The sequence below is a fragment of the Panthera uncia genome, chromosome B1 (assembly GCF_023721935.1).
Source record: "Panthera uncia isolate 11264 chromosome B1, Puncia_PCG_1.0, whole genome shotgun sequence".
Classification (NCBI taxonomy): domain Eukaryota; kingdom Metazoa; phylum Chordata; class Mammalia; order Carnivora; family Felidae; genus Panthera; species Panthera uncia.
In genome coordinates, this window is record NC_064811.1 from 32,072,133 (window position 1) to 32,086,789 (window position 14,657).

General features: G+C 39.1%; 2 protein-coding genes across 3 annotated transcripts in view; both read right to left on the reverse strand.

Annotated features, from left to right (window-relative positions):
* The window catches only part of RFC1 (replication factor C subunit 1), an 87,218-nt gene extending 77,486 nt beyond the window's left edge, over nucleotides 1–9,732 (reverse strand). Inside the window, exon 1 of one of the 2 annotated variants that reach the window (XM_049631904.1) lies at nucleotides 9,371–9,521. In XM_049631904.1, coding sequence (XP_049487861.1) covers nucleotides 9,371–9,373 — 3 coding nt within the window. In that variant the 5' untranslated portion in view covers nucleotides 9,374–9,521. Of the gene's footprint in view, nucleotides 1–9,370 lie in introns of both variants that reach the window. The other variant, XM_049631905.1, reaches the window with a different exon arrangement.
* Nucleotides 1–14,657, reverse strand: part of RPL9 (ribosomal protein L9) — a 457,174-nt gene that overhangs the window by 383,497 nt on the left and 59,020 nt on the right. The gene's annotated exons all lie outside the window — the stretch shown is intronic.

Here is a 14,657-nt window from a genome sequence, read left to right on the forward strand (position 1 = left end):
TTCTGTGGAGGTTTCATTCTACTTTTCTATTCTTGGTCTTTCTGTCTTTAGAAAATAAAGCAAAACACAGGAAATAAAGAACAGACAATATAAAGCACAGAAAGGGAAAAGAAATAGAGAACATATGATTATGGAAGTATCTGCCTCTCCTACTTGCCCTGGAATCTGCTCAGTCTACCTAAGAGGCTGCTCCCAAGAAGTGAAAACACCCAATTCTATTCTTGGTTGTGTTGAGGAAGATGTGTGAAATTCTGAAGCCATAATAAGTGTAATCACATGAGTCCGAGACTACTCTTTCAATGAAATACTGTACTACAGAAAGTTTTCAGGTGTATCTGATCCAAAAGTACTAACCAACACCGGCAAAATTAAACAGAAAATGGAAATTAATTAATTTAGATTTTTAAAAAATAAATTCTCCTTCAAACATGCATACTTGGAATAACTGAAACATTTAAAACTCTTTATGCCTGATCTAATGATTTATTTAAACATTTTGACATTTTCACCACGGTTAATGTAGTCTGATTATGGTTTTTATTCATCCAGAAGTCAACTTTTTACAGCTGACTTCTGATCTAAAAAATCAAATTTATACTATTTCAATGAAGACTGAAATTAAGTTCAAATCGAAAACAGACCTACCAACCTAAATGTCCACTGACAGATGAACAAAGACCACATGGGGTTTACACACACACACACACACACACACATATATGTATTATAATTATATATATAATAAATATTATATTATATATGTAATAAAATACATATATATATATTATTCAGCCATAAAAATAATGAGATCTTGCCATTTATGACAACATGGATGGACCTAGGGGGTATTATGCTAAGTAAAATTAAGTCAGACAGAAAGAAAAATACCACATGATTTCATTTATATGTGAAATCTAAAAAACAAACAAAAAGCACAAAAAGACCATAAATACTGAGAACTGGTGGTTGCCAATGGGAAGGAGGTTGAAGAGATAGGCAAAATGTACAAAGGGAAGTGGGAGATATAGGCTTCTAGTTATGAAATGAATAAGTCACAGGGACAAAAAGGTACAGCATACAGAATACAGTCAATGATATTGCAATAGCATTTTATGGTGACACATGACAGCTAAGCGTGTGGTGAGCACAGCATATAGAGTTGTCAATTCACTATTTTCTACACCTGAAATGAATGTGTGTCAACTATACTTCAATTTAAAAAACAAATAATTGGGGGGCATCTGGGTGACTCTTGATTTCAGCTCAGGTCATGCTCTTACGGTTTGTGGGATCAAGCCCCACACTCGGCTCTGCACTGACAGTGCAGAGGCTGCTCAGGATTCTCTGCCTCTCCCTTGCTCGCTCTCTCTCTCTCTGTCTCTCTCAAAATAAATAAATAAATAAACAAATAAATAAATATTAAAGAAAATAAAAAATAATTTTAAAAAAATAGACCTACCACATAATAAATACTGTATTTCTCTAGGCTATATTACTTATTGTCATTAAATGTTCAATAGATTAGAGGGGCGCCTGGCTGGCTCAGTCGGAAGAGCGTGCAACTTTTTTTTTTTTTATGTTTATTTTTCGGAGAGAAAGAGAGAGAGAGAGAACAAGCAGGGGAGAGGCAGAGAGAGAGGGAGACGCAGAATCTGAAAAAGGCTCCAGGCTCCGTGCTGTCAGCACAGAGCCCAACACAGGGCTAGAACTCATGAGATCGTGACCTGAGCCGAAGTCAGACACTTAACCAATCAAGCCACCCAGGCACCCCAGCATGTGACTCTTGATCTCAGGGTTGTAGACTCAAGCCCCATGTTGCGTGTAAAGATTACTTAAATAAACTTTAACAAAAATGTTCGATAGATTAAAGTAGAAAGGGCTAGAAAAGATGTTTTCATACCAGTAAATTTTCTATTCTAGTTAATTTCTCTTTTATTGGAAATAAAGTTTATTTGTACTTCATCAAATACTTATTAAAAATGTACCATGTGCCAGGCACTGTACAGCAGTTCCCTATCCTTGTGGCTCCTGTCCCTGCAAAACTTATACGCTAGTACAAGATGCTGTCAGTAACAGGTTGCCTATCTATTAATATCCAAAACATGTGCCAAGTAAACAGAGGCGTGTTCTTTTCACTAAACACACCAGGGTTTTGTTTTGTTTTTTACACTTTTGTGGATCTGACAAAAGCTATGAATATTTTCCACAGAAATATGCAAAAACACACTATAATAAAAATTTATCCCTGGTTCCTGGCACAGAGCTCCTAAAAACCTTGGAATTTCCTAAGTGACAGAAGTGTCTTCTGTTATTTACAATCAGTCCTTTGGATCACACCTAAGTTTATACTAATGAGGCAACGTAGGATGGAAACTGGTCACTAGAAAGGCCAAGAATGGGAACTCTCAGCCCCACTCCTAGTTCTACAGGGAGAAGAGGTGGACTGAAGATTAGATTATAAAGACTCTTGAATAAGCAAGGTTCGATGTTTGAAGAGCTTCTGGGTTGGTCAACATATCAAGTTGCTAGGAGGGTGGCATACCCAAAGACAGCACGGAAGCTCTGTACCCCCCAACCCCCCATATCTTACCCTACAAACCTTCTCCTTCCCTTTAGCTGTTCCTGAGTTGTAGCCACATAATAAACCGGTAAATATAAGTAAAATGTTTCCCTGAGTTCTGTGAGCCACCATAGCAAATTATCAAACCTGAGGAGGAGGTCCTGAAAAGCCCTGACTTAGAGCCAGTCAGTCAGAAGTATAGGTGGACTAGGGCTTGTAACTGGTTTCTGAAGTGGGAGCCACTTTGTGGGACTGAGCCCCTTAACTTATGCAGTCTGCACTAAATCTGAATAGTGTTGGAAGTAAACTGAACTGTAGGACACCTAGTTAGTATCAAGAGAACTAGAGAACTGACTGATGGCAAAAAAACACCCCACACATACAAAACTTTGCGTGTAATCTAAAATTCAGGGGTTTTCCCTGAAACCTACTAATGGTTCTCCATGAATCCGAAATCAAAAACTTCTGATCCACATACACTCAAGCTAACTCACATCCATCTCAACCTCCGTACCAAGTATATACACACTGATACCTCCTAAATCTCTCCTCAATCTCTCCACCCCACACCTCCCCTAAGTTCCATATCACGTAGCCAATAGTCTGCCGATACATCTCTGTCCAAATGCCCCAAAGATACCTCCAATCCATAATGTCCAAAACTAAGCTCGTATTTCTGTGGGACTTGCTTCTCTCCCTTTATTCCCCACCTCAATGCATGGCACCACCATTCACCCAAAACAGAAACCTGGGTACTGTTTTTCCTCCTCACTCTGACTCTCCACCTATTCATCCTATCTCTCAAATATTATTGTCCCCTTCCCTCTTTTTCTTTTGCCAATGCCCAGAGTCAAGGCATCATTTATTTACTTCTTTAATAAACCCTTAAATAGGACTTGCTCTGTGCCAAGCAATAATTTAAGCACTTTAAAAATATTTACTCATTTAATCCTCATAACAACCCTATGACTTTTTTAACTTCAACTCCAGAATTAAAAAAATTGAGAATGCCAACAAGATATTCTCTAGTAAAAGTTTTGAAATTTAAGATGCTCTTAAATGTAAGCAAAAAAAGACTTCTTGCATTTTCTACCTTAAGGTGTAACTAACAATTCTACAACACTATTAGAGAGAAGCATCACCTAGTAGGCAGCCCAAATGTAATTTTAACATACATAAGCCAAGACAAAATACCCAACTTTGCCAAGTACTCAAAAAAAAAAAAAAAAAAAAATCTTGCATTTTTAGAGTCCTTTACCTGTACCAAGAAGTTTCCAACTTGGTTCATTATATAAATCCACTAGTAGAGTTAGAGATGAAAAAAAATTTTGCAGTAAATACTCCTAAACCCATACAGAAGTAAGCTTTCACTGACCTCTAGCTTTAGAAGGTCAAAGTACAAAAGCCACTATATATTTACTTTGAAGTATAATCAAAAAACTTCAAGTTACTTTTTTCCACTGCTGATGAGCTCAACGAACAAACAAGTTATATTTGCCTATCAAAAATGCAAAAAGAAAACAAATTATGTCACTCTGTTGACTTATCTTTGAAAGGTACAGGATTTTATGCAAAGTAAGTATGGCAGTGCTCTGTAGAGTAATTGCCACAATGTATCTTGGCTTCACTTCTCTACTTTGAAAGTAACAAAGAGGGGCGCCTGGGTGGCTCAGTCGGTTGGGCGGCCGACTTTGGCTCAGGTCATGATCTTGCGGTCCATGAGTTCTAGTCCCGCGTCGGGCTCTGTGCTGACAGCTCGGAGCCTGGAGCCTGCTTCATATTCTGTGTCTCCCTCTCTCTGACCCTCCCCTGTTCATGCTCTGTCTCTCCCTGTCTCGAAAATAAATAAACGTTAAAAAAAAAAATTTTTTTTTAAAGAAAGTAACAAAGAAATATAAATATTTCTGATTAATATTTTTTTTGACGTTTTATTTATTTTTGAGACAGAGAGAGACAGAGCATGAACGGGGGAGGGGCAGAGAGTGAGGGAGACACAGAATCGGAAGCAGGCTCCAGGCTCTGAGCCATCAGCCCAGAGCCCGACGCGGGGCTCAAACTCACGGACCGTGAGATCGTGACCTGAGCCGAAGTCGGCCGCTTAACCGACTGAGCCACCCAGGCGCCCCTCTGATTAATATTTTTAAGTCAACCACCAAATCCACAAGAAGAAACTGATTATCAGCAAACTTCACAAAACCTGTCCAAATATAAGAATCTTTTATCCTGAAAAACACTAATATACAAATTATATATTTGACTAATATACACAATGATTTAACTGGTAGCACAGGAGACACAAGCTGTGGAATAAAGTATTTAAAACTATATTAAGGTCTTACACTTTGAAAGCAAAAAGTTGTTAGAATGCTTTCCCTGAGATCAGGAAAAAGATGCAACCACTCCCATCACTTCTAGTCAACACTTGTGAAGGTTCCAGCAAAAGCATTTAGGCAATAAAAAGAGAGAGAGAGATAAAAGGCACCTAGATTGGACAGGATGAAGTAAAACTATCTCTATTTACAGATGAAATGATCTTATATAGAAAAAAATCCTAAGGAATGCACGAAAAAAACTATTAAAACTACTACATGAGTTCAGCAAGGTTGCAGAATACAGATCAATATACAAAAGTTTCTACACTTTTGCAATGAACAGTCCAAAATTGAAATTAAGAAAACAATTCCATTTACAATATCATCAAAAAGAACAAAATACTTAGAAGTAAACCTAATAATAGTGTAAAACCTATACTCTGAAAACTATAAAACATTGTTTAAAGAAATTAAAGATGTAAACAAATGAAAAGATAGTCCATGTTCATGGATCAGAAGACATTCTATTGTTAAGAGGGCAATACTCCCCCAAATGATCCACAGATTCAACATCATCACTATCAAATCCCAGCTGGCTTCTTTGCTGATTCTAAAATTCATGTGGAAAGTCAAGGGACCCAGAACACACAAAACAATCTTGAAAAATAACAAAGTTGAAGAACTCATACTTCCTGATTTCAAAACTTACCACAAAGGGGGGGGGGGGGGGGAGGGCAGGCAGGGACTTACCACAAAACTACAGTAAAAATGACAGTGTGTTACTGGCACTAAGATAGGTAGGTAGGTAGGTAGGTAGGTAGGTAGATAGATAGATAGAGGAAAAGGACAGAGAATTTAAAAAAAAAAATCCTCACACTTATGGTCACTTGATTCTTAACTAGAGAGCCAAGATAATTCAATGGGAAAAGAAATGTCTGCAAATGGTGCAGGAACAACCATCCACATGCAAAAGAATAAACATGAACCCCTACTTCACACCCTATACAAAAAATTAACTCAGGACGCCTGGGTGGCTCAGTTAGTTGAGCACCTGACTCTTGATTTCAGCTCAGGTCATAATCTCGGGGTCATAGGATGGAGCCCCACATCCAGCTCCGTGCTGAGCATGGAACCTGCTTAAGATTCTCTCTTTCTCTCCCTCTATACCCCTCTCTCCCTCCTGCTCACTCTCTCTCTAAAATAAAAAATAAAATTTAAAAATTAACTCAAAATGGATCAAGGTTAAAGGTGAGAGGTAAAACTTTTAGAAGAAGACAGGCATAAATCTTCATGACCTTGGATTAGGCAATGGTTTCTTAGATACAACACCAAAAGCTCTGAGGAAGTGATGACTGAGGCTTGAGTAATAAGAAAAAGGCAGACATGTGAGGAAGGATGTGAACAAGGAGATGAAACAGCAAGAACAAGAGCAGAGACAGAACCAGCCTAATACACTCAAAAGACAGAGAGATAAGAGAGGTAGGTAGGGGCCTTATAGGTCAACTACTACTACATATGGCAAAAACTACACTATAATAGGGTGACAGCACTAGTCCAGGGGGAGCACTCATATAGTAAAACTCAATGCAAAAGGTATCCCCTAAAATGGAGCATGAAGCAACTCAGATGTATTTAGACATGACAGGTCTTCAAACAGGCTATACTCTAGGTCTCATGTGTGTTTAATTCAACCTTATGCATATGTTCAATAAATTATACCAGCCAACAAATTACATATGCTGATTTCTTAAAAATGGCATCTCAGGTTTCATTCACATTTTGAGCATGTTATTAAATTCTTATAGCAACCAAATTGTTTACATGACTTCTTTTCTATTCTTTTTATCTTTAATTTTGTTTCAATTCCTTTAATAGACATTATGTTCACTTGGTTAAAAATTCAAGAGTAAAAAAGTCTGCTTCTGATCCTGCCTCTCAGACACATATTTCCCATCTTCAGAGGTAGCAAATGTTATCAGTTCCTTGTGTATCCTTTCACACTTCAAATAAAAGTGTGTATATTCTTTTCTCTCTTTCTCTGCATAAAGTGAAACTTTACATACTGTCCTACACCCTTGTTTTTTAACTAAATTATCTTGACAACTGTTTTATATCAGGGCATAAAGTTTTCTCTTTTTTAATGCTTACGGAGTATTGGATTTTGTAGATATAGTATTTTACCCCTTTATTGATAACTTCAGTTAGAAAATATTTAAGAAAAAAAAAAAAATGTAGCCCCCAGGGTAAGAGTTGTAAACGTCTATGGAAGGGCTTCAGAAGATATGCAAATTCTCTTAAATGTTGTATACATGCCCATATGTATTTCTGTGGGCAGAAAATTTGCATACCACTCACCACATTATCAAAGGGAACTGTGACCCAAAGTTAAAAACTACTGTATTACAATATAACTTGTGCCTAGGTGTTCAATAAATCTACACTGAACAGAATTTTAGTCTGGGGTTTTGCTAACTGTTGTACTAGAGACAGAAAGACTAAATTAAATACCAATGCAATCCAAAATTCTTATCTATGTTATAGAACCTTTCCCTTCAGCAAAGAGCAAAACTGACCCATCTGACCCCTACTTCTTTTCTTAGAAGAGCTTTGTTTTTCATCTGCATGCGAACAAAAGTACTAAGATAGAAAAGAACCAAAACTTAAAGTCCTTGAATGATCAAAAGTTGACTATATAAACCATTGTTCACTGTAACTGACAACATCAGAGGCATCTTTGATACCCTTAAACTATGCAATGTTCCAGAGTCCTTCCTAATAAAATTAGATCATTGGTAGTCACATAGTAGTATACCTCCACATGCTAGGTGCCACAAAAAAAAGCTTTACAGGGGCTCCTGGGTGGCTCAGTTGGTTGAGCGTCCGACTTCAGCTCAGGTCACGATCTCACGGTTCGTGAGTTCGAGCCCCGCGTCAGGCTCTGGGCTGATGGCTCAGAGCCTGGAGCCTGCTTCCGATTCTGTGTCTCCCTCTCTCTCTGCCACTCCCCCATTCATGCTGTGTCTCTGTCTCAAAAATAAATAAACATTAAAAAAAATTAAAAAAAAAAAAGCTTTACACAGATTACCCTGTTTAATCCTCAAGCTAATCACTTAAGACAGCTATATTTTGCCCCTTTTTACAGTTAAGAAAAACACAAGCTTAAAAGTTAAAGTTAAGCTATTTACTTAAACCAAATAAAATCCACCACCACAAAACTACCAAATGGCAGAGCAAGACTAAATTATCGCCTTATTCTTAACCTTCAAGACTCCAAATGTCATCAACTTTCCACAATACTATAGTGCCTTAAGTCCAATATGTAATTATAATCATTTTAGGGAGGCAGTATAATGTAGTGGTCAGAAAAACCGAGGTTCTTACTCTAGTTCAACCACTTATTAGTTGTATGACAAACTGTTTAAACTCTAAAAGCCTCCTTCACCATCCGTAAAACTAGACTGCTGAGAGGTTTAAGTGAGAAAAGGTATATAAAACAAACAGCTTACACACTGATATTTGGTGCAAGGTGGCTATTATTTTATCCCTTTTTTATGAGAAAAAAGCACTAAGGGCTGCAAGGTTTCCCAATGTGGCATAAAAATTTTCCCTCCAGGATGCTGGTGTTGTGATAAGGTAAAAAATAGTTGAAAAAATTACGTCTGATTATGAAGTAGATTCTGGCTTAATCATCATAAATTGTCCTTTAAATATTTCAAACACATATCTGTATCTATTTCCATACCAGCATGAACGTCTGTTTTAATACCTGCATAATCATTTCACGCTCAATTGATATGCTTTATGCACAATTATACAGAGGTGTGTTTTTATAAGATTATTTTTAACATCAGGTGATAAGCGATGACAGCTGTCAGATATATTGTATCTGTCTTTACCTCCAGTGTTGTTAGGGTTTGTTTTTCCCCCCCCCTGGTAAACCGTGTTATCCCTTTGGCTTCTACCAATTCATTTAAACAAAATAAAGCATCCTCCCTAAGCCTTCGGTCTCAAACGGCTCTGTGATGAGCGTTTCGTGGCGCTATTAATGACGAAAGTTCAAGGCCTAACACAACTTACAAAAAAGGAAAGTTTGTTACATTTTTCTCCGCCTTGAACGAGGGCTTGAAATCAATGCTTTAAGCAGGACGCAAAGAGAGGTTTCGGGCAACGCCAAACAGGAAAACAACTTTATCGCCAAGCCCCCAAATCACCTTCTTTACTCTCTTCCTTCCTCCCTTCCCCCAAGAGTAAAAAAAAGTTAAACTGCGGCGCAGCACCAAAGGCATGAGCGCAGCCTGCTGCCGAGAGCAGAAACCCCGCGGTCCCAGGAAAGCTGTGCGACGAGTGCCAGATTTTTGGCCCCTTCCGTGCCTTCGCTCCCCTCCAGAGCCCCGCACCGCCGTCCTCCCCCACCCTGCATTCCAAAAGTGCCCGGTCCACACCCAGCCTGCAAACTCTCCCGAGCCCCCGAGCCGCAGAGCCTCCCCCAGGGACTCACCATCGCAGCCCACGGACTACGGCGCGGGCGGGCAGGCCGGTGGGCTGGGGAATCCGTTACCGGGACTCGGGATCCATTCGCGCCAACAACTTCTCCCGCGAAGTGGAAGGTGGTGGGGGCCGCGGCGCCCGGTGATGACGTCAGAAGGCGCGCAGCTTCACTTTGGCCCAGGCGGGAGGCGGGAGGTGCGACGTCGGCCCAGGTGACGCCCCGCAGGCCCGCGGGCCGCTGCCATCGCGAGGAGGTACGCGACCGGGGTCCGCGCGCAGGTTTGCGCCTTGGGCTTTTGGTGGGAGCCCTCAAATGGAGCTTCCGAGGTTGATGTACTAAGGCGGGCAAACCGGGTTTCTCCCAATTACACGTCTCTAGGGTGCACTGCCTTACACCAGCTTTCAGGTGTTTCAATTACCACCAGCGATGAAGATAAACATTTCAGATGTCGGTTTTGCACATTACATTTTAATATCTATTCTGAAACAAGAATTTCATCGGAGAGTAGTTATCCCGATTTTTTTTTAATGTTTGACCCACCGAATTGGAGTTTCTGCCTGCTAAGTGGAAACCCACAATTTTAAAACCCGAGCTAAAAGACCATTTTAAATGTTCATTTTTGATAGAGAAAGCACGAACAGGGGAGAGGCAGAATGAGACAGAATCCCAAGCAGGCTCCACCCTGTCAGTGCAGAGCCCAACACTGACTCAAACTCACTAACCCAGAGATAATGACCTGAGCAGAAATCAAGAGTCGGACGCTTAACCCACTGATCCACCCAGGCCCCCTAAAGGACAGTTTCATACTGTGTAATTCCAGAACAGAAAAGACTTTGGTAAAATCATCTAGTCATCAACACCCACTCCACTTTATAAGTGAAAAATATAAGGCCCGAACAAGCTAAAGGGTCCACAGAAGGCTCTAGGGCGTCTAAATTCCCAAACCTGCACTGTTCATCAGAGCAGTTGTGTGTGTGAGACCAAGGCATAAACAAGGTGCATCACAGAAAAACAATGATCCCAAAAGCTTTGGGGTAATCAAGTTTCATATTAATAGATAAGCAACTGAATTGTGGAGTAGAATGCGACATTTGCATACAATTTTAAGAGAAAACACGGGACTCTAAGGAGTTTAGTGGAGAGAGCAGTATCTCCAGGTTTGGCCCTAGACTTTCAGATCTTTACCCACCCATCCTCCCCTTCAGGTCTTGCATTTTATCACACCAATATCTCTACAACGAAAGATAGCAAAGCCTCTGGAATACAACAGAGGTTAAAGGTGGAGAGCCTGTATTTATCAAATGCCAATGTAATATGTGCCAGGCATGCAGCTATGGACTATCCTAGTTCAGCTCATCTAATAGCCGCCGTGACACTAGCTACTATTATTCTCCCCAATTTACAAAGGAGTAAACTCTTACTCCTGAACAGAGAGAGCCCTGTTGCGTCAGACCATCTGCAGCCAGTATGGTAGGGTTCCCAGCCCCACCACATGCTATGGGCAAGATACTATGCCTCAGTTTCTTCATGCATAAAATAAGGATGATAGTAGTACTTCATAGGGTTATTATAGAACATTACTCTTGGCTTAAGATAATAATATTTTTGTCAGCTATTACCATTATTGTTACACAAGGCTAGGTATTATCAAGGGAGATAGATATAAAAATGAACTTATGCACTCCATAATTTTTTTAATGTTTATTTTTGAAAGAGAGAGAGAGAGAAAGAGAGAGAGAGAGAGAGAGAGAGAACAAGTGGGGGAGGGGCAGAGAGAGAGGACAGAGCATCCAAAGCAGGCTCCTCACTGACAGCAGAGGGCACAATGCTGGGCTCAAACTCACGAACCATGAGATCGTGACGTGAGCCTAAGTTGGACACTTAGCCAACTGAGCCATGCAGGCGCCCCTTGCACTCCATAATTTTGCTTAGGGAAATACTTGATAGGGGAGGAGGGGTGTCATTAGAAACTGAAAAATCAATGAAAACTATGAACCTGCTCTCCATAAAAATGTACACAGCAGGGCAATCACAAATTTTGCTTATAGTCTCAGAGGATGTAAACCAATTCACAATGTCCATTGTGTTGCAAATAAGTAAATAAGATATATATTCAAAGTTTTACATATCTTTTATATAACTTCTAATTTTTGTATTTCTTTTTTAGCATTTGAAGCCTTCCCTGAATTTAGCTGAGACTTAAGTCAGAAGCCTGTAACTTCCAGAAAGATACTGAATTTGTTGGATTGTTTTCTTTCGGAACATTTACTTGGAAATATTCTACCTCAGAAATGTACCAGATTAAAAATGACTGCATATGCTTTGATACTGCTCCCCTCACCTGAGCTAACCTGTGTCTGATTTGACAGTTCCAGACATAAGCTTTAAGAGGACTAGCACCTCCTACCTTGCTCTACTGGACCCTTGAGCTCCCATGTAAAGCAAGAGAAGGGGCCAGCTGAACCCAGGATTACAGCCATCTCCACTCGGTACCAGGCTTGTAAGTGAAGCCATCTCGGACCCACCATACCAGCTGCCGGTGAAATTCTAAATGACCCCAACCAACACTATTAGAGCAGAAAAATCACCTAGTCAAAACTTGCCTAAATTCCCTGACAGTAGTGTGAGTGTAATAAAATAATTGTTCTTTTAAGGTGGTAACTTTTGGGGTAGTTTGTTGTGAAATGATAAGTAACCAGAACAGAAATATTGTAAAGAACCCAAAACGGAACCATGAATAAACATGAACAGAATATTCATGCTTATTTTCTCTGCTGGGGTGGTTTTTACCCATGCATCATTCAACAGATACTTATTGACCATCTACTGTGTGTCAGCACTTTTTTATGTGCTTGCTGGGAACCCACAGTAAATAAGACAGACAGCCCCAGCTTTCCTGAAGTTTATATCTTTGAGGAAAAGAGAAAAATAAATAAGTAGACAAAAATAAAGTCTGTATTTTCAGAGAAGGGTAAGTGCTATACAGAAAATGAAGCAGGCTTATGAGATAGAGCGTACCTGGGGAGGAGGGTGTGGAAGTATTGTAAATAAGTGATCTAAGAAGGAGACATTGAGCTGGGATGTGGATGTTGAGAAGGGGCGAGCATAAAGGCCGTAATATGATTGTAAGTTAAACACATCCAGAGAATAACCAGAAAGCCAGTTTTATGACTGGTGCAGAATTCAGTGGAAGTGATAAGACATTAATTTGGGCAGAGGTGAAAGGAGAGATCCTCTAGAACCTTAGGCTCCAGCAAAAACTTTTAATTTTATTCTAAGTGTAATGGGAAGGCTTTATAAGATTTTAAGCCATGAGATTACTATGGTCCCATCATTCTTACACTTGGTATTTTATGACAAAAAAGAAAAAGAAAAAGATTACTATGTGTTTTAGGGCAAAATATGATACCCATTTGTTTTCCATGGAAGAGAAATCTAAAGAGTGCTAAAAAGATTACCAAATATAGGGGTGCCTGGGTGGCTCAGTCGGTTGAGCATCTGACTTCGGCTCAAGTCATGATCTCACGGCTTGTGAGTTTGAGCCCCGTGTCGGGCTCTGTGCTGACAGCCCAGAGTCTGGAGCCTCTTCAGATTCTGTGTCTTTCTCGCTCTCTCAGTCCCTCCCCCACTCACATTCTGTCTCTCTCTGTCTCTCAAAAATAAATAAACATTAAAAAAAAAAAAAGTACTTCCATCAAAGGTTTTTCCTCATGCTGTCTTTAGTTATTAGTTCAGATCTTCTTTGTGTAACTATTTCTCAAACCAGCTGATGAATAAATAAGACTAATAATTCATTCCAGAATGGCATTGGTAACAGATAATACAGCGATTGGATAAGCAGTGCAGTTTCCAGAATTAAGGGCATCTATTAAAAGCCTAAAATATTTTTATTTTTATTTATTTTTTTTTTAATTTTTTTTTTCCAACGTTTTTTTATTTATTTTTGGGACAGAGAGAGACAGAGCATGAACCGGGGAGGGGCAGAGAGAGAGGGAGACACAGAATCGGAAACAGGCTCCAGGCTCCGAGCCATCAGCCCAGAGCCTGACGCGGGGCTCGAACTCACGGACCGTGAGATCGTGACCTGGCTGAAGTCGGACGCTTAACCGACTGCGCCACCCAGGCGCCCCAAAAGCCTAAAATATTTTTAAAGACTTTTAAATAATCATTTGAGACCTAACACAGAGAAGACATATCTTTAAGGGATATATTATATATTGGATCTGATTACCCAATGCTCACTGGCCTTGTTCATCCTTAAAAGAAAGGGTTTCCGGGAAAGTTTGTCAACAAAGCCAATTTTGTGTGAAAGTCAAGGATCTCCTTCCCTCCCCAACTTAGGGATATATCTCTAATGGAAGAATTATTTCCATTCATTGAAGAACCCTTTACCACAGAAGTTAGAATATTGACATTAACATCTTTATTGGTACGTATCTAAACTTGTGAATAGTTGGATTATGCATATAATAATTGGCTGTCTTTCCATAACATATACAGAGAGTTAAATCATTGTCCTCCTAAAATGACTAAAAGCTTGGCATTAGCTAAAAAGTACATAATTTGAATTTTGGTCATCCTTTATAATCTAACTACTACCATGTGTAAGTAGAAAACAACTGTTCAATGTAAATTTTCAGTGTTAATACAACTGCGTTAGTTAACTTATCTATATTATGGAAATAACTCTTTACTTGAAGTCTCTTTAAAATCCTTTTCAGTCCTCTTTAAAATCCTGTCCCAGTAACAATAATTATATTGTCTTTCACATAGACTTTTATAAGTCAACAGAAACCAATCGAATTTTCGCTGTGCAACAACAAATGTGACTTTCTGCCCTCTGGATAAATATTAGCATGTCCTGCTTTGTCAGGGTTTATTGGAACATATTCCTTATAGAAAACAGTCCATTAGAATGTAGCTTATCCTTTTCTGCATTTATGGTGACTGCAGATCCAGGCCAGTGATGCTGACCTTGTAATCTGTTTATGAGCATAATCATTAAGTCATAATCTGTCACCATGATAGCACATATATTCTAATTTAGGAAATTAAGCTCTATGTCATTTATCTTAATTCTTGGATGATATTCAATTAACCTTCTTATATGATTATACTTTTGTAATCTAAATTTATATAAACTTGCCTGATAATTTTTATAAACTGTAAATAATAAAAAGTTTCTCCCAAGTATATCAGTGTCTTCACTTAAGTTAGGAGAAGAAACATTTATATTTAAAATAGTAAACTTAACAAAAATCATATAACTTTACTGTTGACATACACATTTGATTAT